The sequence below is a fragment of the Bactrocera neohumeralis genome, chromosome 4 (assembly GCF_024586455.1).
Source record: "Bactrocera neohumeralis isolate Rockhampton chromosome 4, APGP_CSIRO_Bneo_wtdbg2-racon-allhic-juicebox.fasta_v2, whole genome shotgun sequence".
Lineage (NCBI taxonomy): Eukaryota > Metazoa > Arthropoda > Insecta > Diptera > Tephritidae > Bactrocera > Bactrocera neohumeralis.
The window spans coordinates 25,180,377-25,206,036 of NC_065921.1; the positions used below are offsets into that span (position 1 = coordinate 25,180,377).

The window sequence follows — 25,660 nt, forward strand, 5'->3', positions numbered from 1 at the left end:
CTACACTTGCAATGACGCATTTTATAGCTCCAGTTGTTTTTGTTGTAGCGGCAGAATTTTGCCGAGTTGACAGTCCTTGGCCGGATAAAATTCCGGGTCCGTTCCAGTTACGTAGACCTGACTGTCGTGAGAACGGCTTTATAGCTCCTACAGTTGATCTGCCGGGTCTAAAGCCGTGTTGTCTAAGGGAAAGTCTTCCAGCTTCGTTGATACCCGCTTCGAGTGTGGGTTTAAATAGCCTTTCATAGAGTTTTCCCGTTGTTTTAAGCATGCATGGTGGACGGTATGCTGTTGATAAGTTGGGATCTCCTTTTCCCTTACTGATTAGCACCAGTCGTTGCTTTTTCCAGGGTTCAGGGAATATTCCGGCTTTGAGGCAGGCGTTGTACATGTTCAGCAGTACTGCCGGTCGCTCTGCAGCGATTATTTTCAGGACTTCTGCTGGAATCCCGTCCAGGCCGGGTGATTTGTTGGCCTTAAGCCTACCAGTGTGTAGTTGCAGCTCTTCGAGGGTAAAATGGGGAATTTTCGGAGATCTTAGAGTGTATTTCGGATCAGATTTTGGTTGTTTGTGCTGTTGCCATTGTTGTTTTCTATTTATTTTATTTATAACTTAATCCAGCTTTAAATATAAGAAAGATGTTTTCAACTTAACCTCAAAACTTGTTGATTTGCATTCAAAAGTAGTAGAGAAAGGTACAATATTACAACACCTTAACCGTTTCCAATACTGCAAAGCTTTTAAAATTTTGAAAGCAAAGAGAAACAAATCAAGGGTGCCAAAAAATAAAAAAAAAACATGTCATCTACATTTGAATTCGAAAAAGAAAAACCGCAAAATTTAACTTTAGTTAAGAATTTTTTCAAATTTCTTATATTGCAATTTCTACATTTGTGCCAAAAAATGTTTCCCACCAAAGTAAGTAACCGTTAAATGCGACGCATTGCTTTGATATCATTACAACAAAACAAAATGCGACAAATTGTTTTATTTTTTCTGCAGTTATTTAGTAACGACTCTTTGCCAAGCCTGCAAGGTTCGCTCTTCTCACTCAATTCTGTCTATTCGGTAAGTGAATTCTATTCCATAAAGCGTACCATCACACTCATTGTTTCATATTTTCGCAGAATACCTTTAGTCCGACTGGCACACGAATGGAACTGTATCCACGTCGACGTCACACCGAGTTCTACTATGACCCCCAACCGATGGAGGAGTATCAGAGTCGCGCCTGTGAGCATCCGCAAGACAAATTACAACACAAAGCACATGGCTCGAAATTTGACTTGGAACCCATTAACGAGGAGTCGCCAAAGTTGCGCATCAATCCGCCGAAGAACTCGGATATGCGCATGTTTCGTAACAGTTACTTCTCGTGAGCTCCCTGTACGAATGACAAGTGGGGTAGAGCGTTTTTGTTGTGTTGTGGGGAGTTGAGTGCGTGCTGAGCGAGTAAGCGCTTTGTTTGTGTGCAACTGTAAATCCTTTGAAGTGCTTTGAAAAATAAAACACAAACAATTTTTAAACTAACAAGATTTTCGTAATATATTTATGTGTGTGTGTGTGTTGTTAGTAATTTCTCTTAACTTTTTATACGCATTTGATATGCTTTCAATTACTAGCGATTAGTTCGTTGAGTTAGTGAGCTCACAATACTTAGCTTCAACTAACCGTCTTAAGGTATACAAAAAATATTGTATGTATATGTATGTATGTATGTTTTTAAAATAGTCAACAGCATAATGGTACACTTCTCTAGTATCTGGTTGTATGTATATAAAATGTATTACAACAACAATAATCTAATGAACGCACGAAGTAAACAACAATGAAGGTGATCTTAAGGATCTGTTTTAGGCAATTTTTTCTTATTTGTATTTTGATCAATTGTGTGCACTTTCTCACAATCTCCTGTTTTTGCTCTTTCTTACGCTGCCTAGAAGCTTTAGGTCTGTGAGGCAAAAATTTGCGCGCTTCAAACATCGCCGCCAATGGCGTGCAAATCATGCAGAACCTAGAAAAAGAATTCGAAAAATTTAACATTTCAAATATTTTTTTTAAGAACCGTTACAATTTTACCTCTAATATGGTGGCCACACTCCAAGCCTGCGTACGACAGGAATCATGACAATAGGCACCGTTATCGTTGGTCAGTTCGGGCAGTCCACGCCAATGGGAGGTGTGTAGCTCCTTTAAGTGAGCGCGCAAAATTGACCTTGAGGGGGTAATGAAAATATATATTTTATAAATTTTATATTTGTACATATGTATATGTTAGTCGTAAAGGTTAGGCTGATGTTTCTTAAATTTTGGTGATAATTTATAACGAGTTTTTTTCAATAAGAGCGAGTATATAGAGATTATCAATGAAGTTCTTTATTCCTGTGAAAGTACATTCGATACCATTATGTATGAAACGCGATTTGCATGGCCACCACGGGCACATTTGCAGAAGTCCAGAGGCTGAACTCAATTGTCGACGGTTTTTAAGCATAAATCGGCCGATACTGCTGCAATTTCACGTTCGATATTCATACGAAGTTCCTCAATTGCCGTTGGCTTGCTGCCATAGACCATAGACTTGACGTAGCTTCACGCGAAATAGTCTAACGGCGTCAAATCGCACGATCGAGACAGCCAATTGGCTGAGCCATTTCGGGAGATAACACGTTCACCAAACTTGGTTTTCAATTGTGACATTCGCTGTGTGGCTTGTGGCGCTATCTAGATGGAATCAAATATTGTCCAAGTCCATATCATCCAATTTGGGCGAAAAGGCGGTGCGCGATTCACAGTAACGTGTGTACTCACATTTTTCCACTAAACGTTCAATTGTTGATATGACAGGACGATTATGACGACCATAAATTGGACGTAGCGCTCTTAAAGTTTGGGTTACTGACTTCGAATTTCGGTAGTAAATTTTAACAATTTCGACTCGTTGTTGGATCGTATATCTTTCCATGATGAAATGGCAACCCTTACTGAAGATAAATGTCGCAAGAGCGAGGAAAAAATGGTATCGTTTGCTGTCCCTATCGGTCTACTTTGTAGCGTCCCTATTAAAAAACCCGTTAGATGAAAACGTCCTCAATTTATTTAAATATTTTCTCGATACATCGGTGTTATTTAGAACGAATTTTTTGGCTTTACAAAATTCATTCAAAAAATATTTACTCTCTTAGAAATTACTAGAGACACTTTTTCTCTTGAATATTTAACTATTTGTGAGTGAGCTCTCCCTAACTAATGTTCGTTTCATTACTAACTAGCCGAATTACAAAAAATTAACTCATTTCCAGTCGAAATTGCAGTAGAGTTGAGTGTTTCAATCGATAAGGAAAATCTTGTAAGACTTGTTCCCACGACAGTCTTATTTAGATAACCGGAATGGACATGGTTTTACATATTTCCGGCGAATCAATGTAGACTCTGCAGCATTCTTAGAATTATATCGAGAATGCTGCCTTTTTTTTTACAACTACCCGACCAACGATTGACACGTTTGGAACGTTCCTGTTGTTATTGTTGTAGCAACAGAATTCTGCCGTGTTGACAGAACCGACTGTCGTGGAAGTATTCCTCTAAACTACTGGTGTATTATTATACTTCTCCAAAGCTACAACAAATCGTTGATTAACAAATCTTCTTTGGCCCAATGCTTTTACTTCGGATTCGGTTATGATTTGATAGATCCAGAGGGTTTCCCGAACAATTTTAGACGATAACTATTTCTAAATTTTGATTTCAACTTTAGGTTAGTTTAGGTGGAGTGATTGTCTTATGACGTACCTAGGCCTTTAGGAGCCCCATTCTGATACCATCGGGACTAAAGTCGCTTCACTCTATCGTTTCATCTCTGAATCATCCCGTATGATAAGTTCATCAATACCAAAAGTTTTAAATGAACAACCTCAAACACGACCTCGAGAAACCATATATCGATATAGAGCCTCACGGTCGTATAGAAGATGTTTAATGGTCTCGTCCTCTGCTACCTCCTAACAGCTTCGGCAGTAGTCATTATATGGCGTTCCTAGTCTATTGACACGTCTGCCAACTAGACAGTGACCTGTTAGCACTCCTACTAGAGTTCTTATATCATTCCTTTTAAATTTTAATAGTCGGTATGTGCGACCCATGGTTCCATTCATTTTCCATTTGCCTGCTGGTTGAGCAAATCAGGAAGTGTTTCCACCGTGACTAGCTAGTTCATCCGCTTCACAATTGCCAGGGATGTCACTTTGACCTAGAACCTTTTGCAGGTTCGTGAAGTTGGATGCGTGACGAGACCCTTGAGACACTAGTGATCTCAAAGCCGCCTGACTATCTGTATACATATATGAAAATATTCCTTGTTATGAGTACACTCCTTGTCAGAACAAGAAGGCTTTCTCCTAGTTGCTGTGATCTCCGCTTGTTAGACACTGCGGTGGTCTTGTAGAATTTTGACCTTAAAAAGAGCTCTTCATATCACTGCGACATAATACCTATGTCAGCAGTCCGTTCCCTCGACAGTCGGGTTTACGTAACCGGAACGGACCCGGATTTTTATCCTGGATTGTCAACTCAGTAGAATTCTGCCGCTACAACAACTACCTATTTCAGTAGTCTCTTTCTTGGGGCTTTATAATAGTCAAAAAATTCAGTAGGGGAAAAAATATGTCTACTGATGCGTATCAGGAGCAGACTGCTCTTAACAAGGCATTGAATCTGTCACTATTGTATCACTATTTTTGATTTCGTTGACCTAAGACCGTAGATATTCACAATAAAGAGAAATCAAAGAGAGTTGTGGTTTCCATTCAAAGACTATCTCAGATCAGATCGAAATAGCTTCTAATATTCGAGATGTTCACAATTTTCTCTCACTTAAACTCACCATGTGTCTGCGATAGCCGCATCCAGGTAACCGCACTTCTTGGCGAATATGAGGCGAGCGCGTAAATAGAAGCCAATAGGCCAAAGCCATTCAGGTCCCTGATGATAGTTAAAACCATGCGCCACCGTGCAGTCATCGGCGTCATTCGAGTTATCATAGTTTGGACGATAATTCCAATCGTCGGGATCCAGTGTCTTCATGCCCAATGGACCGAGCAGATGTTTGCGCGCCTGTTCTAAAGCAGCCCAAGCTTTTTGTGGATTGAAAAGTTCCGGCGCAACAACCATTGTTATTGGGAAGTTGCAACGCAATTGGAAATCAGTCCAACCCTGCGAAGCACCATACGAATCTTTGTAGATATTCTTCTTGTTCGCTTGCAAACCCGTCTCCGATTCATCGACAAAGAAGCATTTCTCGAAATTATTTTGAATGCGATCAGCCCATTGCTTGTAGGTCCATGTGGTCACTTCACCTGTAGTTTACATCAAATTTTAATTTAAGTTTCAAAATATATTTTTTTTTGTAGGTTTTACCATTAGATCCCTTGCGTTCCACAGATTTGTACTTAATAATACCCTTCTCGCTCAGTGATTGCATAAAACGCAACACCGACATTTGCAGTCCAACCAACTCCACCGCGGAGCCATCGCGTGGTGTAGCGGGACGACCGCGGTTGCCCGCCTTCTCCGACGAACCCATCTTATCCATCCAAGTGCCGCAATTAGCAATATTGCCGCCGAAGACGAAACCCGTCTCTGGATGTACGCCGATATTGTTGTTGAAACCCTGATCAGTCATGTGCGCGTCAATCTCATAGCCGGCATTGCGTTCGCGATATTGTAAGCCTTGGAAATGTATCTGCAGCGCCTCTTGCATTACATCGATCAACTTTTGATCGAATTTGCCACGTGGATGTGGCTCACTATCATCGTAGGGGAAAATACGTGAAACCAAATCCTTGAGGATCTCCACGCCATGCGGTGCTTCGCCGACATATTGTTTAATGGAGTTCAACCACCACCAGACGGCATCTCGGCAGTTGAAGCGTGGCTTCGTGCCATTGTCCAACAAGTTTGGTATGAGACCATGTCGGAGACATTGACCGAAACCCAGTATGATATAGCGCGCCTCCTGATAGCGACCGGTCAGGTACATGATGCCGCGCAATGCAATGAAGGTGTCACGACCCCAGCAGCGCATGTAACCGGTGGAGAAGTGTGGCAAACCTGTGATAAGTACGGGAGTACTTTGAGCAATCGTTCAATTGTGTATAAAGCAAGCTTACCTGCAGAGAGCGTTACACATATCTCGGGCGGTTGAGGTACAACAGCCGGACTGAGCGGTGGCAAGTTAGCAGATCTGCACGCCGATAGGAACTGTAATGTGGCCAAAGCAAGTGTTTGCGGGAAGTTATGACCGTCTCGTATGAATCTGCGGAAAAATATTTAAAAACTCGAAACTCGTAAGGCACATAATGTCAATATAAACTCACTCTGGCATCAGTTGGTAGGTGTGGCCAACAAGTGCTTCATACACACCACTCAAAATGGCGTCAAAGTAGCAGGGAATGAGGTATCTTGGTATATTCTTCAACGGATCAAAAGAGGTCTTCAGCCACTTAGATAATATTTTCGTGCCTTCACGCTGACCCAGGCGATCAGCCACATAATCTGTTGCGAATACAGAGATCTCATTAAAGAAAATTTCGGTTGTGAGAATAACTCATTTGCTACGCACCAATCATCCAATTGCCATCTCGCAAATTGTTGCAAAGCGGATGACCCAAATCGTTGCGTGGCGATATCTCCGTCAATATAGAGATGAAACCTTGCAGACCACAGTAAACTGTACGGCCATAATTGGGTATATCATAAGCGGCGCCACCATAGCCGTGATCACGTTCCTCCTCTTCGCAGGTAAATAGCGCGCGGTTCAAGTCAACCAGGTCTAATTTGGCGATTATTTCACGCAACTCCTTGTACATCGCACCGCTTTCGGATTGCAAAGACGTCACCAGTCTTTGAAGGAATTCAGCATGAGGTTTCGTTGGGTTGTGCAGAGACACTCTGTAATAATATAAACGTTTGTACAGCTCTTGTCAAGAGAAAGTTGATCAAAGTTACCTGATAGCTACCACCGAGCCTGGATACAGGTTTTCGAAATCCAGTTGTGTTACATTGCCATCCACATGTGGAGTGGCACGGAATATTTTCGACTTATCCAAGGGTATGTGTTCGCGCAAATTGAGTTGAAATTGTGAGAAGCCGTTGATGTAATTCGGGTCCTTCTTGAATGGACCCGGTCGATCAAACGGTTTATCACTTTTCATTGCAATATCTGCCTCAAGTATAATTTCGTTCAATGTGCCCTCGAAACGTAGTGAACGTACGCCGGTTGGTCCAGCATTCGGATGTGGATAGCCGAAGGCAGTGTGTGCGACGAGTATAACACTTTCGTGGGTAGTTGGTGAATGACGCGTAACCGCGACTATATTCGGATCCATTTGATCGACATACACTTGATTGAAGCCCTCTTCGGCGAGTTGACCATGCAGCAAATTAAGCGCACGCTTAGCAGCAATAATGCCGGAATTGCCGTCCACGCCTTTGCCCCATTCCTGGTACTGACGCTCCTCGTCTACGACATGGATCTGTTTAAATATTTATTTTAGTATAAAATTTACGAGATTAACGATTGACTCCATGCTTTAACTTACGTGATGCGGCACGAGTTCGTCATAGCCACGATTGCTGCCAGTGGCACAACAAGCCATGGACACTAAAGCTGCTGATGGCAATAAATCGTAAGCCGAACGCTTTTCCACTGGCGATGGATTATCATGCGTTTGATCCATGAAAAGTGCATGCGCAACGCTGGGTGCTAGATCACGCTTGGGATTCACGTAGAATGCGCCAACCGGTTCGCCGCCATAGCGGTAGACCAAGCGACCCTCTTCATGCGAGTCCCAAGCGGACAAAGCTTCACGTATCAAGGAAGTAATACCGAGGCGATTAACGAAAGCATTATCTGTCGCGTCGGAGTTCGTGAAAAGCTCCGCAACAACATATAAATCTTGATTAATTGCTCTGGCGGCATCTAAAAGATATTCGGCCACATGAAGTGGTGTTGAGTGACAGTTATCCAAACGTACACCATCGAAAATCTTGGCGGTTGTCACCACATACTCGGTCATGTGTTTCCACAAATAAGGGCTATCTTCCGGTTTCTTGCCGTAACGCAATTTGACGCTATCTCCCCAAGCAATAAGCTCGCGCTTGAGATACACATTACCACGTCCCGGCTGTTCCTCGGCAAAGTCGCGTAATGGATCACTATAACCCATAACCCAGCCGTTGTGTGCTTGGAAGAATTTACCCAAATCGCCATACATGCCTTCCTCTATCTCCTTGAGGCTCTTGCCGACTGCTTTCAATTGTGTGAAGTATTGCATAAAAAGTGGATGCTTCTCGGAAATGACGCGCACATGTGGACCATCGTGCTGCACACGCTCATACCGTATGCCGGCCAAACAGTTTTCGATGGCATAGCCCAGATAACCTTGAACCTCTGCACGCGCTTCCTCATTGATCGCCTCCAAACGGTAACGCAAAGTCTCGGCGCATTTACGGAAACGTGATTCTTCATCGAAGCAATCGCCATGGAAGGCGTTAAAGATCTCCAATGCCAGATTCATATCAATGGTCACACCCAAACGTTTAAACTGTGGATCTTTAATCAATTGTATCTCATTGAAACGTGACTCGTCGGCGACATGCTTTGGTGGTGCGCGTGTGCGTACTAAGCTCATGAATTCCTCAATGGTTTTGCTAATATTGCATTGGAAGAGCTCATGAATATTCACTTTCGGCAAATATACTTGATGTAATTGATATTTGAGCGCCTGCAAGTGGTCCTCATATTCGATTACTGCCGGCACACCGACATGCTCCAAAAGCCCGGCAGCCACATCCTCACCGCACTTGGCGAGTAAGGCGTCAAGCAGAAAAGCGGGACGCAGATACGGACTCGTTGCGCAAGAGTAGGTAACATCGGGATGTTCGCGCACCCAATCTGACTCGTTGGCCGTGTGATTTAGCACAATGTCACAAATGGAAGCTATCTGCAATAAAAATAAATGAGACGTAAGCCACTGTCCGGTATAAAATTATGTAGACCAAACTCAAACTTACACCCCACTCCTGGCGACACTTCTTTATCACCTTGTCCACATCGTCAAAGCTGACCTCACCGCCCTTCTTTACAGCGAAATGCGGATTCACCTTCAATTGATTGCGCAGCGAATAGGCCGAACGCGAACCGCCGAGCTCTTGTATTGGCGTAAAGTGTATGACGTTGTAGCCCGATTCCTTGGCAACGCGCAACTTCGACTCCCACGTGTTGAGCGGACCCAATAACTTTGTAAGCACCGTCTGACAGCGCACCGAATTCAAGGGTATGATCTTCTGTGCGCCGGGTGGACCGACATGCAGAGTGGGCTCCACTTGCACATAAAGTGCACCATCCGGCTCCGAACCCTTGCTACAAAATGTTTATGAGAGCATCGAAGTGAGAAAACTTAGTCTAGTTACTAGAAAACCGGTCCCTACGCGTTTACATACCTATCCTTGTATTGAAACCAGAAGCGGAAGGTACCTGAGAGATTCATTTTCACCTCGCTGAATATGTCCGTGTCGACAATGTGCGCATATTTACTCAAATTCGTGGTAAACGGTTTCCCATTACGCGCATGCCAGTCCAGTACACGGTATTCGGTGCGTACGAATTTTTTACCTGCAAGAAAGTGAATTATATGTATTTGATGGTATCTTCTATACAATTAACAGGTTAAGTGACCTACCCTCTGCAGGGTAATTAGTGTGTAAAATAATTTCGCGTCCCAAAAGTGACGCATCGCCATGTACGCGAAGTGTAGTGCCACGCTTAATTCTATAGAGCACACTCTCGGCATTGGTACCCTCAGCGATGGGTACGCTATGTATATCAGATGATATAGTCATCTTGAGTGCTCTTGGTTCTGCAAGCACCAACTGATCTGCGCTAAGTTTTTCAAATTTGGCGCCAACAGCTGTTGTTACCGGAACTTTGACTTCTTCAATTGGCTCCTCTTTGGTTTCGTCTTCCTGATTATTTAGTTCCAAATCAAATTGCTCCTTGGAATTCGATGGTTGGGAGGAAATTTGTGTGTGATTCGATTTTTGTTCTTCTGCGTCAACTAATTGCGCGTCAAGTTCCACAGTCTCTGCTGATTTCAAGCTAAGCTGCTCTGAACTCGTTTCGGATGAACAGTTCTCTAGCGCCTGTGCTGCCTTGTTATCGACTATGTAGCTGGATATTAATATATCAGGCTCCGATTTTTCGACGACAACTTCGTCTGCCTGCTTGTTTGATTTTATAGTTTTCTCCTTTGAATTGCGCTTCTTCGGTGAGTTTGTGGTCTTGGGAGACTTTTGTGAATTAGTGCCCTAAAAGAGAATGTAAAATGAAGTATGATACATCAAAGGTTTAGATGCCGATAAAGGTGCATAGAAAAGCATTATTTGCATATTTAATTCTTAACGGTTTGTTTATGGCAACAATTAAAAGCAGGAAATCTTTGCTCTTCCCGTGTAGTGATCCGAGGATTTTAGACGCTTTAGGGTTATTGAAACACATTTCTTACACTTAACAACATAAAATATGAATACGTTATATTACATACAATATATATCTGATATCTTTATACATACGTATTATTATCAACGACAAAACATTTATAAGTTACAAGACAATAAGGCACAATTGAAAGGTTAGTCCCGAAAGCTTGAATATTATAAAGCATCCCATATTAACAGTACTACCAGCTTTTTTAAAACTTATAAAATTATACCGTTAGTTCTTCATTTAATCGACATCAATTATGCCAAATAATTTATAGTATTTTTTACCAATAAAATTTTAAGCGGGCCCAATTAAGCGATTATTAGTGTTTATATATAGTTCTAATACTTAGAATAGATTATAAAATAAAACAAAGCCACTGAACGATAGCACAAAACACAAAATCGACAAAAACCGTTTATTTAACATTAGTATATTCGATATTTTTAGCGTTTTATAGTTTTGACATTTCCACAAAATCCAAAAGCTAATCTCAGTCAAAAATTTGTTTCCTCTTTTTTTCTTTTTAATTTTCGTACAGTTGACTACATTTGCCACCATATTACACTGAACTAAGCAAAATAAAGATGTGGTAACTCTTTAAAAAACATGTTTAATTGTAAGACTTTTTAAATCTTCCCAACAAAGTTGGCATCGACCTACTGGTGCTTTATTTTATACCCTCTATTCAGCTAACGGGTGTATGATATAAGGTTATATATATAAATGATCAGGAAGACGAGAAAAGTTGAAATCAGAGTGTCTGTCTGTCTGTCTGTCCGTCCGTCCAAACTGTTACTTGTGTAAAAATTAAGATATCTTGATGAAACTTGGTATGCGCGTTCCTTGGCAAACAAGAATTACGACAAAATGGGCGCCCAAAACCGTTTATTTAACGTTATACGATTCATAACTTTAGCACAAAATTTAAGTTTTGACATTTCCACAAAATCGCAGTAATACGGGACATCTCGAAAAAATTTGAAAAAGTGGGCGCGGCAAAATTTTTTTTTTTAACAAAATGGCGTCGGTTTGAACAAAAAGTATCGATTTGCCCATATTCACTGAACTAAGTAGAAAAAAGATGTGGTAAAAAAAAAAACATGTTTAATAGCGAATGACTTTTTAAATCTTTCCAACAAATTGAAACTACTGGTGCTCTTTTTATACTCTCTGTTCAGCTAACGGGTTTGATATAAGGTTATATATATAAATGATCAGGAAGACGAGAAAAGTTGAAATCAGAGTGTCTGTCTGTCTGTCTGTCCGTCCGTCCAAACTGTTACTTGTGTAAAAATTAAGATATCTTGATGAAACTTGGTATGCACGTTCCTTGGCAAACAAGAATTACGAGTTCATAGGTGGGCGCCCACAATACGCCTTTAATTGGAAACGTTATACGACATAATTAAGCACAAAATTAAGAAATAGAACTGTAAAAAAAATTGATTTCTCGAAAATTTCACACTGAGACGATCGCTTAAGCTACAATAATCAAATTCTCTCAAGGCAAATGCCTTTAAAATCCCTATCGGCACTGTTAAAATGGATAAAAACGTAAGATAACCCCGTCCACTCGCTTTATTACGGTACTGTTAAAAGCTACTAAAAGTGCGTTAAATCAATAACTAAATATGCTTGGGGCATATAATTTTGCACTCGAAATGGTTTGAGGGGGCTTTATTGGAGTCGTTGTCAAAATTGGACAAGGGGTGTGGCACCGCCCTCCTAAAGGTGAAATACCATATCTCAGGACTTGGACAACCGATTGCAGCCAATTTCGGTAAATAACAAAAATTAGCGAAATCGGTCTACAACCACGCCTATTTTCCATATAATCCAGTCATTTAAGCTTAAATTAGGTAAGAATCTCGGAATTCGATATACCCATTTATATGTCTGTAAATACTTGTATATTGACACCCTAAAGTTGTCTCAAAACCTACATATGGTAGGACACCAGTATCTACCTCTACCTAATCAAAGAAAGAAGTATTTAAGTTTTGATCTGTTAATAGTATTGTGATAGCTCCTGCTAAGAGTTTCCAGATCCTCTGTTTGACGTTTTATACTAAAAAAAAAAATTGCCAGGCTTTGATTCCTGCAAGTTGCGAGTAAGTACGGTTGCAACCGAACTTAGCCCTGGCTTACGTTTCTTACTTTGAAATTTCAAGCACGTGGCAACCTCTTAACTAGCTTTGATATTATGAGTTATTTGTCTTTACTCTTTCGATCGTTACCTTACGCGGGTTCTAGCCACTAGTATTTGACGAATAAAAGTTGATACTAATATCTCTGTCAAAATAATGCAAAAATTAAAGGTGTTGCATTGTTTTCCAAACAATGATCCATTTTAATCAAGAATCTCTATTATTTAATTGTACTAATTTTCTTATAATTTTTCTCGAATTAGATTAATCAAATCATGCATCATCAGCTTAAACTGATGTTGAAAAGCGTTCTTCTTCTTTACTGGCGTAAACACTGCTTACGCGGTTATAGCCGTTAAAAAGCGTTACTACGCAGTTTTTCAGGAGGTTCTGTATGCCAAATCAAGTTTTAACGGCGAATGGCCCATAGGTTTGAGGTGTTTATACTCGCATTAGATTTTAGCGGAGTTATTTATCACTCTTAATTCATTTTTAGAAATTTCATTGAACTCTTTTGCAAAACAAATATTTTTATGAAATGCCGAAATTACCAATTAAAATTGCTTGATTATCGACTTAGTAGTTGGTTAATGTACTTTTCGGACTCGATAACCCATACTTTCATCTATGCATATGTATATGTACATACATATATGTTATTTCGACATATTATACTTGGTATTATATACCGTGATTTGTCTTTCATCACTTTTCTAAAACAATAAGCATGAACCTCCTTTCGGACATACATACATATGAAGATTTTACCACAAGTTGATCAAACAAAATTTTGTTGATACTTCCAAGCTTGCCTCCATCTCACGGGTTTTGAAATGATAATTATAGTTTTCACTTCAATCATTTTTCACACAGCATTAGAGTTTTGGGCACAACAAAGTTCAATGTTAGTGGTAACTAGTCCAAACCTACAGATGCTTTGTGTTTTTTTTTTTTTTTTTGTTTTTTAAATGAATCGTGACTTTATGCCACAAATGTGGGTTTATGAAGGGTTGTTGTTTTGGTTGTTGTAGCGGCCGATATCTGCCGAGTTGGTAGTCTTTGGCCTGATAAAAATCCGGGTCCGTTCCAGTTACATAGAACCAACTCTTTTTACGAAAGGTTTTGTATATCGGATATACATATGTATGTATATCTGAAGTTTTTACAATTTCTAGTAAAGGTCGACAATATAACAATCTTTAGTTTAAGCAACAGCATAAGTTGACATAATCTGTCGTTTTATATTCTAAACATCTGAGTTGATTTAGCCATGTCCGTCTTTCTGTCTATACTATATACATATACGTGAAGCAGTAATTGATCTGAAGTTTTGCCCACGTCCTTTTCTCCCCAAGTAGCTGATAATTTTTCGGAAGCGTCAATATCAGACCTTTAATGGATATACATAGCTACCATTTAAACCGATCAATCAAAATCAAGTTCTCGTCCTCCTCGGCGAAAGTTTTATTATTTGACAAGTTATTTTCAAGAAATTCGAAGCGATCAAAATCAAGGAAAATATATTTTTATATCCTTTTATGCTGTAAGAAATGCAGCAAGCTGTGGAGGGTATTATAGCTTTAGTGCAGTCGAATTTATCGCTTACATAATGTTTAGGGTATATTTAAAGATTTGTATAATTCACCTTTTTCCGGCTTTCATAACTAACACATTAAAACAAAAATTTATTTAGAGTCTTAGCGTGCTTATCCACTGGCTTATATTTTTCCAAATTTATTGTGAAAAGGAGTACATAATACGAGGCTGCTTAAAATTAATACTTTTGACTTGGTCCGTTATTCATGAGATTTTGGGTAGCACTGATTTTTTTTCAATTATTGTGTATTAATTATACACTACTAACATATACATATATACATATATATCTACATATGTATGTGTTTGTATGTATGTATGTATTTGTATGTATGTATGTATGCATAAAAGTTAAGTGTTTTCCCCAATTTTATCCAATTAGTTATTTGTTTTTCGTTCTTAATGAAGCGATCGGCATTAATTTGATACACAATAGTTGGACTCAAGAGCATTCGGGACGAATTTCAATGTCACACGAATTGAGCGGCTGATTTTTGAAATCGATCATGCTGCGCGACGCCGGATTGCAGCACAGCAATCATAGAATAATTGTTGTTGATCGCGTTGTTGTTGGCGACAAGTTTGCAATTTGCGGTTATAAAAGAGCTTACATATATTAGAGCGGGTCGATTTTTTTTTTACTAATAAAAACTCGTATGCATGAAGTTTCCTACGGCTCATTATGAACAACTTTGCCTAAGAGACTATGAGACCAAAACTAATTTGGAGCCAGCGATATTTAAGGCGAAGTTTAAAAAATTTGCATAATCGGTTGTATGGCATATATATGATATAGTTGTCCGATCTTGCCGATTCCGACAAATGATCAATAGAATATCAAAATGCGCTATTACCTAATCTCATTCAGATATCTCAAAAATTGACGAACAAATTTTTATGATCCCTTAAAAATCGCTGGCTCAAAACCGTTTTTAGATCCATAGTCGCTTAGGCAAAGTTGTTCAGAATGATCCTTAGAACATTTCTCGCATTCACTCTTTTATCGTTTTTTGGCCCCCTCTAAATCGACCCGCTCTAATATAGATGCTTATATGTGTGTCTATAAGTTTTGCTTGGCATATTATTGACATAGGCGCCAGTCTTGAATTACTTGCTTGCGCGCCGTTTGTTGTTGTAGCTGCGGTTTAACTGATATTTTTATTTTTAATATTTATAAATAAGTTATTATATAACTGTCACTATTAATATACTTACGAGTAATTTATACTTTCGAATTTATTGTTTAATATTTGAGTATTTTTTCAGTAAAAACTAATATTTTTCAAAATCCCTTTTGATTTCGCTGCTCGAATCTAACTGATTATGGTTGCAAATGCATTTCGTCTCATAACTGCAACACAACTTTTTCACCACAACACATTAGTAGAGCACACCACAGACATATTTCTAACACTTAGTTACTTACATACACATACCTATGTAGACATATAATTACTTATTTATGCAACGATTCGATGATTTTGCATAGAATCTTATCAGTCACGAGCGTAGAGTGCACATGAGGATGACGAAAGGGTTTCGGTTAAATGCAATACGGAAGATTAGGTAGGCACCTTAGACACCAATTACTGATAGAACACCATCCAACAAAGCAACAAATACTTTTTTAAGACAACATTTAAGCGCCCGAATAGCTGTACCACTCAATACACAAAGTTGACGTTAGCTCCCAATATTATAAGTACACCCAAAGTTATAGTCTATTTTTTGTTCATAAATTTTTGAAATATTTGTACTTTTTCTGCAATAAATTTGCTCAACATACCTCACCGCCAGCACTAATTTTGTTAGCTTTATGCTTGTTTTTATTACTACTATGCACATTGCCCATATTTGCGCTTGGAATTGCGTTCAGCACACCCGCAAGACCGACGTCCGTAACAGTTTCTGTCACCGGTATGTCGGGCAATTGCTGTTCTTGGTCACCCGCGACCATATCGGAAGCTGCATTTCGTGAGCGCTTCGTGTCAACGACGCGCGTCACAGCTTCGGCAGCAGCGCGGTTATGCCCTTCCGGACCCTCAGCGCCGCCATCGCTAACCGCATTGCTGGCGTCCGTAATGTTCGTGGCGTTGTTGGCTCCTGTTCCATCCTCGGTTACACCGCACGACCATTTAATGCGCGGTCTACTGTTGGTTTTGGTGTTGGGTTGCGGTACGTCAGCGTTGCCGCTAACGTCGTCGGCGTTCGCATCGGCGTCAATGCTACGATCGTTAGTTAATTTCGAATAGTAGTCGACGATCCAGCGTACAAATTGCCAATTCAATATTATTTGTAGCAGCGTGTGCAGTTGTCGTTGAAGGTCAACGAAGAGGCGTCGAAAACCGTCCATCCTTATATTTTCGTTATTCGTTTTAGCACTTTATTATCTATTATCTGTGGTATTTTTGCGGATTTTCGTTCTTTGGTTGCTTGTGACTCGGCGTTTATTCGCTTACTAACTAAATGTGTTGTCGAAATATAAATTCTGAGCGGTTAAATTTTCACAAAAAGCGCTTTCACACCAGTCGGCACGTATACAGGGTCTAAAGTTAGTGCAATGATTCATTGTTCAGACTTCTTTTCTTTTACTTTTGTGCGAATTTCACAAATTCCTCAAGTAATGCTGACCTGCCTTTATAATCTTTATAGTCCTCAATAAGTATACCAGCTAATTTTTAGTTAATCTTTTGGGTGTTTACTTACTATCGGCTCATATAATTTTCTACTTTTATAAACTGAATATGCAACGAGCGTCGATCAAGCAGAATAACCACTATCAGGGGTTGGAGTATGAGTCACATAAAAATTGCCTATAGTTTATAAGCACTCAAACTAGACTATAGTGGAAATAAGTGGTAACTAGACTATAGTTGAAGTAAGGGGTTCTCTTGAGATCCGCAAGACGATTGGATCTAGATAAGCAGAAATAAATGGCATATTTTGAGTTTATAATCTTCGCAAGCAGATCGGAAAGTTGTAAGCAGAATGAATCGAAAAAAATGCTTATTGATGGTCCCAACACATAACAAGGCGATAGCCAGAATTAAGTTGTCAAGACATCCGTGTATTCATTATCAGAATGGAGCGGTAGTAAATTAAGCTTATAATTTTTTGAAGGCAATCGGATTAACAGCATCGGAATGATGCAATTTTTTATTTTATTTAATATTTTTGAAGAATCTAGCCCCCAACAGCATTCCATAAAACTCATTTGGGTTTAGTTTCTAATTTTTAATGCGTCGTGAAGGGCAAAGATTTCCAATAACACGATCAACTATAACTATGACACTCCAATTCCTTGAGCTTCCCATTCATATTCATTCAAAACGAAGCGAACTAGTATAAGCTGCAGATCTTATCTATTCTCCTCATGAACAAAATATCTTTAAAACCAGCTGACCTGGTCAATGTCGTACCATCTCCAAAGGTATAATTTAGACCTAACGATTTGATAATTTTTGGCATTATTCCTTATAATTTCTGTTTACATTTTGAATCGAGTAATTTCTATGGACTCCGTCCTTCTAAAGTCAATATTTTAAGTTAATCTTTCCGACATTTTAATAGTTATTCTGCTATTAGAAGTGGGAAAGAATTCAACATATCAGAGATCTTCAAAATCGATTAAGTCGTTCTGCAGTTATAAATGATGTGACTAACCCAACTTTCTTTTGTTTATATAGTATAGTTAACTCTAGAAAAAAATTATGTATATCTTGAACAAGAAAAAAACGCTACACCGAAACTATAATAAACTTCACAGGTGCATTTTTTATAGCATAAAGGGGAATGAAAAAATTTGTATCTTGATTTTTATATAGTGATCCGATCTGTCTTCGGAGATTGCATCATTGTTTAAGTTCCATGCCAAATTTCGGGAAGATACCTCGTCGAATAAAAAAGTTTTCCATGCAAGTATTCATTCATTGATTCAGATCGTTCAGTTTGTATGCCAGCTTATGCTACAGTGATTCGATCTGAACAATTTTTTCGGGGATTGGAGCGTTGCAATGAATAATAATCTATGACAACTTTCGTGAAGATACTTTGTCAAATAAAAAGTATTCCATGCAAGGTCCAATATCGTCGGTTTCGACAAATGAGCAGCTTCTTAACAAGAAAAGCTCGTGTGCCAAATTTCTGGTCGATATCTCAAAAAGGAGGAACATGGCTAAATTGAATCAACTCGTCACGCTAATCAATTATAGGTGTATATATTTCGTGTGGCCTCCGACGTTTCCTTTTGGGTGTTATAAACTTCGTGGCAAACTTAATTAATATACCTTTTTAAGGTTTAAAAAACTGTTGTAGACACCTCTTACCAAGTTGAATTGATTTTGACGAAATCTGTTTAAAATGCGTCAGCAATGTTAATTGTAAAATCAAGGCTGTGAGTCCAAAATTATTCTCTACACCCTAAAAAATATTTCATCACACTCTCTCGTATTCGGCATGCATATTTGGATAAAAGTTTAGATGGAACTTTCGACAAAACTAAGAAAAACTAAATTTTTGATGGAAGTAAAACCGAGCAAATAAATCTTCCGAGAGAAAGTGTTCAAAATTAATATTTATAGGTATGATCGAAGCGGTCGTAGATGTCGACAGTTAGGGAAATTTTTAAGGAAAATGCTCTAAATTGTTCCAATCTTCAATCTTTAGATGACTCTGCTTCTCTAAAAAACCATTATCACTACAGTATTGTGAAATAGACAAGCACACGTCCAAATAATTTAGTTCACACCGAGGTAGTTGTTGTAGTAGTGTCTATGTCATGTAATTAGAATATTTCACAATTTCTAGGTTACATTTCCAAATTCACCTTCGTATTGCACCATACACCCTATACCAAGAGCGCATGCACTTAAACCAATGACCTTTCCAATGAACTTGAGAATGAAAAGTGACGTCATAGAACTCGCTGTTTCGTTTGAGAAAATGCAACAACATTGACCTTATGTCTATGTATGTGTAAATCGGAAATAAGCGCTGGCGTTTGCCGACTGCGCGCGATTCGTCTAGCGAGACTTTGGCTGAGGGGCTGGTATATACACATAATCCTATACCTATGTACATATGTATGTATATAGATATGTGTGCTGTATCAAAAACGTGCAGCACTTTCACTTTCTCTTCGTAACGTCACTCGTGGCTAATGCAAAAACAAATATTTTTGTTGACAGTGGGCGATGAAAAATAAACACCACACTGTTAAGGTGTATGTATATGTATCATATATGTATATATCTGTATTTATTGTAGCCATGCATATGTAGGTATACATACATACAAATATTCACTTAGGACGTTGTCTCCGGACCAAGTCAAGTACTTATTACTTGCCGATTTAATTATAGTGAAAATGGGTGTGTCTCAAAATGCATATCTATATAAGTGTCCGTTTGTATGTACATATGTATGTATATTATATATAATATATACTAATTATTTATACATATGTATATATGTTTGTAGCCTTTCTGTCTAATCTTTATGCTTTAAATTTTTTTCTGTGTTTGAGTTGCTAAAATTGTTCATAAAATGGGCCTCTTCGCTAGATTTGTATACAAGCACACATACATTTTGCTTGAAAAAAAGCATTTATGGGCCACTTGTGTGCTATATTTGGGTCATTGTTGTAGAAAAAGATAAAACTTTTCAAGCAGAAATGTTCTTTTTTAATAAAATGCTAATAAAGAATCTGTCTTATGGAATGGAGTATACATAATTATACCCTATACAGGATGTATTAAGTTTGTCACACCTAGAAGGAAACTTATAAGAAATTATACCCTAAACAGGATATATTAAGTTTGTCACACCTAGAAGGAAACGTTGGAGATCTTATAAGATATGTACGTACATACATACATATGTATAAATGATCAGCACGACGTGCTGAGTCTATGTAGTTTTGCCCATCTGTCTGTATAGTTATGTATGTACTATATAGTCCTTCAGTTTTTGAGATATTGTTTTAAAAATTTGCACACGTTTTTTTCTCATCAAGAAGCTCCTCATTTGTCGCAACTACCGATATCGGATTAATACAGCACATAGCTGCCACACAAACTGAACGATCGGAAGAAGGTGCTTGTATGGAAAGCTTTTTTGTTTGTCGAGATATCTTCTCTAAATTTGGCATGAGATATTGTGTAAGGCAATGGTGTAATATCTGAAGAAATTGTTCAAATCAGATCACTATAGCTTATAGCTGCCAAACAAGCTGAATGATCGGAAGAAGGTGCTGGTATGGAAAGCTTTTTTATTTGACGAGATTTGTTCAAGAAATTTGGCAGGAATTATTGTCTAAGACAGTGGTGCAATCTCCTAAGAAATTGTTCAGTTTAGATCACTATAGCACATAGCTGTCACACAAACTGAACGATCGGAATTAAGTTCTTGTTTGAGTTAAGTATTATAGCTTCCGTGTAACCGAAGTTAGCGCTTTTTCTTGTTTTGTTTAACGATTTTCACAACAATCCTTGCGCTGTCGTCATTATCAAACGCTCCTCAGCTCCTATCACGTGCCTATCACTCGCCTTCGAGCACAAATTCTTCATTATTTTTACTATAAATGACATTCCTCAAAGATTAGCAAACAATCCACTGCACCAGCACTGCCGTTTCATTATAAAACAATTTTAATTATTGCACTTAATATATACAAGTAGTTAGCATTTGGTCTTCCTATTGCCGCTCTGCTCTGTTTTGCCGGCTCGCTTATCAGCCAGCTTGTGGCGCCTTTTCTTTTCTGCTACACATTTGATTAGTTTTGCTTATTTGCTTTTGTTACACGCTATTTCTAGTTTGACTGCTACGAGTTCAATTGGTCAAAAATATGTAAATCATGCTGGTATTTATATGTACGTATTTACTTATGTATATACCTTTGTATATACTATATATGTATATATAGAGCTGAAATATGCGCGTAATTTGGTGCAAAAATAGATGTGTTTATTTAAATGGGTCACACCATATCAGCGAATTGCAAATAAATCACAAGAAATTAGGAAAAAACAACAACAACAAAAACTGTTAACTAATTAAACTTTAATCAATTGTATAGATTTTTGCATTGAATCAAAATCAATTTTAGTCGGTTCGTTTTATTTTAGGATTTTGTATATATGTAAATATACACCTGTTTGTATGTATATAATTAGAAAATATTTTCACTGTCCACTATAAACCATTTTTCTATTCTTTGTAAGCCCCAGAAGTCACTGCACTTTAGGGAATTTGCGCATTTATTTCTTTATTTCAGCATCGCACGCTTTAATTATTTATTTTATTTTTAGTACTTTTATTTATTTATTTTTATTAAAATATTTATTTTTTATTTTAATATTTTTTTTTATTTAACAACAACAACAACTTCGTTTAACATAAAATTAATTGAAATTAACAAAAAAATTGTATTTAATTTCTTTAAAATATTTTTTTAATCTTTTTTGTTTTATTTTATTTTTTAATATTTTTTTAACAGCTGTTTTTCGTTTAATATAAAATTAATGGAAATTAACAAACAAATTTTATTAACTTTTTTTACTATTTTTTTAATAATTTTTTTGTATTATTTTATTAATATTAATTTTTAAATATTTTTTTTGGTAGTTTTTGTTTAATTTTTTTTTTTTTTTAATTTTTTCTCTTTTAATATAAAAAAAACTTTTTTCCCGATTAGTATTATGCTCCACAATATTTTTTTTTTTTTGCATCCCCGAAGCACCTTTTGTTCACAACTTTAAAATGTTTATGCAATTCACGCATTTTCACCATATTTAACCAAACATTTAAGTGACATATGCATTTAAAAGGAAAATTTGCAAATCTGTATTATTTCTACCATAAAATATGTATGCAAGCAGAACGATTACTTTACCCAAAAACTTTTGTGACTTAACTGACTTTTGTTGGCTGGCGCGACGTTGAAAAATCTGTCGAAAATCGGGCGAAAAAATGCCTGTGCGTACGAACTGCGAGTAAAATAAAATTGACTGAACTGAAATTCACAACTTCAAGGTGACCTCTTTGAATCGAATCGCACAGCTGATAGCTTGACTACCTCTCGCCGTTTGACTGTTGCCTGCCTGCCTGGTGGCGCTGCAATCGCTGCTGTTGTGGGGCTGGTGGTTTTGTATATTTTATGTACATTATTGCTTTTGGGGCGTTCGTTCGCCTCTTGTGCTTTCGTTTGTTGTGCTCTCTCTCTTTATTGTCACTTACACAGACGAATATACACAGAAATACATATGTTCATATGTATGTATGTATATAAAATCGTCTTGTTGGTTGTTGAGGAAAATGCCGGTCTACCGTTTCACTTTAGTCGTGGTTTGTTTACAATGCGGATGTGAGTGTATGGGTTAGCCGGCAATCTACAGAACTGGGGAGCTTTATCGTAGCACGTTTGTCGCTGGTGGGGATGCGACGATGTGTAGACGATTGCTGGTGATCGATTGCAAGAAAATACCGATAATTTATAAAACAAAATATACTTTAAAATTTAATTCAAGCTCAATTCAAAGATAAGATTTCACATATGTTAGAAGATAAAGATCCAGTAGCGCTTAAAACTTTTCAACAATTATTTTTAGAAGTGACAACCATTGGCTAGCAAAGAAAAAAATTATCCTGAAAGGCATCTAGCATTTTGTTTTTTTGTTTTCATTCCATACTTAATATTTTGTGCCAGCTTAAATTTTCTTTGCTCAGTTATCAGTAACAAATTATTATTCTACTAATTACAAGGATATAATGAAACGGAAATATCAAATCATTATGTATCTCCCACTGGAGCATTGACAGAAGATGCTTAATATCGCTCTCAATATTCTCTACTTTGCTTAGACGAGGCTTTTTCTTTCTATATTCTTTTTATATTCGCTTTCGGCTATTGTACGTCTCTGTATTGACTCTGACTTTATGAAACATTTTTGACTTTATGAAATTTTTTTTAGGTTATGTATCTAAACATTCTTTTGGTATTTTTGAATTTAAGACCACCCTACCCTTAACTTTCCTGAAAGGAACTAACAAATATCTTCCATTTATTTTGTTCGACCGCCATCGAAGACCTGCTCTGTGCGCATTTATCTAGATATATACCAGTTAATAAGTATTTACTCTCACATGTGGCGATCCAAGTTGGAAACTGAAAATTGTATCATAAAGTTGGACATTTTTGATGGTATGCATACTCAGAAGGTTTTGGCATACGAGCGCTATTTGTGTTGTTCACAGGGACTTAAAAACTTCTTCTCAAGCAAAAAATGGAATTAAATTGCGAACATTTTCTCGCAACAACTTTCGACGTGGATTAACTCATCAAGGGTGCATGTATGAACTTGATTAAATGTTTGACGATGGAGCTCCATCAAAGACCAGTGTTTATCGATGGTACGGTGACATCAATCGAGGTCGTAGATCACTCCAAGACGAATTTCGTGCGGGTTGGCCAATCAGTTGTCCCAAAAAATATTGATGGTGTGCGCAAGCGATATTGCAAGATCGTCATGTGACCTATCGTGAGATTGAGACAACTATGGGCTTTAGTGGGATGAGCATACATTCAATAATGCATGACTGAAAAAAAAATTCTCACGTTGTATACCGTGTAATTTATAAATCACTCAAAAAAGCTCGTGTGGATTGGTTCAGAAACACATTTATGACATGGAGACAGGTTAATCGTGAATTTACGCGTATAAGCCCGAAAGTAAACATCAGTCGACTGTATGGGTGTTTCAAAATGAGCCGAATCCTACAAAAGTTGTTCACGAAACTCATTCAAGTAAATGGTTGCTTGTTTTTTAGGAAAACTTCGACTATTTTGAAGGCGAAAACATTAATGCAGACGAATGAATAAATCTTTTTTTTCTCAAAATTTCAAATTTTCCGTCATTTTATTGGACACATCTCGCAATTTATATTGTCATATTCGCGATTGCATCAAAAGGATAAGTTAAAAGGAAAGGTCTTGAAACACGTGCTTTCTGAAACAAAAAAAGGGTCTTAATCTACATACTATGTATATGTATAACTGTTGCTAGTGAATAATCCCTGCTTTTAACTTTACAACAATTTTTCGTAAAATGGTGAACTTCTAAAAAGCCTTACTAATTTCACTATTTTATCCATCTAATATTTTTAGAACCCGAAAGCTTACTTTAAGCTAGAAGGCATTACATTTTTGAAAACACGAGACTGACATAACCTCTTGTGGAATTTTTTGTATTAAACATATGCACAACGTTTTTCATTTGATTATAAAACTTTAAAGCGTTTTCTCCACAACACACGTTTTCAAAGTCGGCGCTGACATAACTTCAGCTACTTCATAACTTAAGGGTGAGCCATTTGGAGGTTCCCTAGTTTTTTAAAGGAAAAAACATAGAAACTTCAAATTTAATGTGGAATGTTTATTATCATTCGAAAGAAAATTGTCTGGGCATTTATTTTTTGAAGATTATCTTTTTCAAATGTTGGCCACGACTACGTCTCAAATGGTCCATCCGTTGAGTCTAATTTTCGATGACTTGTTCGAGCATTTCGACCGGTAACTGGCGAATAACAAGCTTGATGTTTTGCTCCAAGGCCTGATTGGAAACGCGATTGGCCGCATAGAATTTAGACTTTACACATCCCCACAGAAAAGTCTAACGATGTGATATCACACAATCTTCGTGGCCAATCGACCAACCCTAAACGTGAAATTATTTGCTCACCGAAGTGTACTCTCAATAAATCCATTGATTGGTGGAACGTGTGTGAAATGGCGCCGTCTTGTTAAAACCAAATGTCATGAGCTTCAATTTCCGGTATCAAATAGTCGGTTAGCATGGCGCGACAATGGTCGCCATTGACTGTTACGTTTTCACCGGCATCATTTTTGAAGAAATATGGACCGATGATTCTAGCGGTCCACAAACCACACCAAAAGGTTGTTTTTTTCTGGATGAAATGGCAGCTCTTGAATTTCTTCAGGTTTCTCTTCGTCCCAAATGCTGCTATTTTGCTTGTTTACATACACATTGAGCCAGAAAAAACTAAATTTGGTTCGAAAACGTTGGATCTACTTGGAACTTTTCAGAACACCATAAATCGAAGCGATGTCGCTTGCTAAGGTCAAGAGGCTTCAGTTCTTGCCCAATCTGTATTTAAGATCTCGACTCTTTCAATTTAAAATCTCGACAATTTTATTCTACAATAATTTAGTAGATTTTGTTTTTCGAAAACTCGTTTTTTTTTCTTCAAAGTCTTCGCAAAAAGTGAAAGTTTTTCTACTCCTCCCGTAATGAATGCGCTTCCTTTGGTTTTTTTGTTTTCAAAACTTCCGTACAAGCAAATTAATAACTAAGTCAA

At 37.8% G+C, this 25,660-nt stretch overlaps 2 protein-coding genes across 2 annotated transcripts; one reads left to right on the top strand and one right to left on the bottom strand.

The window, feature by feature from the left end:
• The first annotated feature begins 352 nt into the window (after positions 1-352).
• On the top strand, positions 353-1,502 carry LOC126757467 (uncharacterized). Its single transcript, XM_050471398.1, has 3 exons — positions 353-919; positions 1,004-1,069; positions 1,129-1,502. The coding sequence occupies exons 1-3, from the start codon at positions 800-802 to the stop codon at positions 1,378-1,380; spliced, it is 438 nt and encodes a 145-aa protein (XP_050327355.1). The 5' UTR covers positions 353-799; the 3' UTR covers positions 1,381-1,502.
• Positions 1,503-1,519: 17 nt separating this feature from the next.
• Positions 1,520-22,368, bottom strand: LOC126757466 (glycogen debranching enzyme). The gene is made up of 14 exons (XM_050471396.1): positions 22,179-22,368; positions 16,074-16,749; positions 9,742-10,366; positions 9,503-9,674; positions 9,074-9,422; positions 7,600-9,003; positions 7,007-7,533; positions 6,621-6,949; positions 6,376-6,553; positions 6,169-6,314; positions 5,417-6,109; positions 4,884-5,355; positions 2,081-2,216; positions 1,520-2,015 (listed from the first exon to the last, which is right to left on the bottom strand). The coding sequence occupies exons 2-14, from the start codon at positions 16,638-16,640 to the stop codon at positions 1,977-1,979; spliced, it is 5,637 nt and encodes a 1,878-aa protein (XP_050327353.1). The 5' UTR covers positions 16,641-16,749; positions 22,179-22,368; the 3' UTR covers positions 1,520-1,976.
• Positions 22,369-25,660: the final 3,292 nt, after the last annotated feature.

Excerpts from the sequence above, each read along its gene's own strand:
- LOC126757467 (XM_050471398.1), top strand. The coding sequence starts at position 800 with ATGTCATCTACATTTGAATTCGAAAAAGAAAAACCGCAAAATTTAACT. Across the intron at positions 920-1,003 it reads AAAAAATGTTTCCCACCAAA|TTATTTAGTAACGACTCTTT; the intron begins GTAAGTAACCGT and ends TTTTTTCTGCAG. Across the intron at positions 1,070-1,128 it reads CACTCAATTCTGTCTATTCG|AATACCTTTAGTCCGACTGG; the intron begins GTAAGTGAATTC and ends ATATTTTCGCAG.
- LOC126757466 (XM_050471396.1), bottom strand. The coding sequence starts at position 16,640 with ATGGACGGTTTTCGACGCCTCTTCGTTGACCTTCAACGACAACTGCAC. Across the intron at positions 10,367-16,073 it reads AAATTAGTGCTGGCGGTGAG|GGCACTAATTCACAAAAGTC; the intron begins GTATGTTGAGCA and ends ATTCTCTTTTAG. Across the intron at positions 2,217-4,883 it reads GCGGCTATCGCAGACACATG|GTCAATTTTGCGCGCTCACT; the intron begins GTGAGTTTAAGT and ends TACCCCCTCAAG.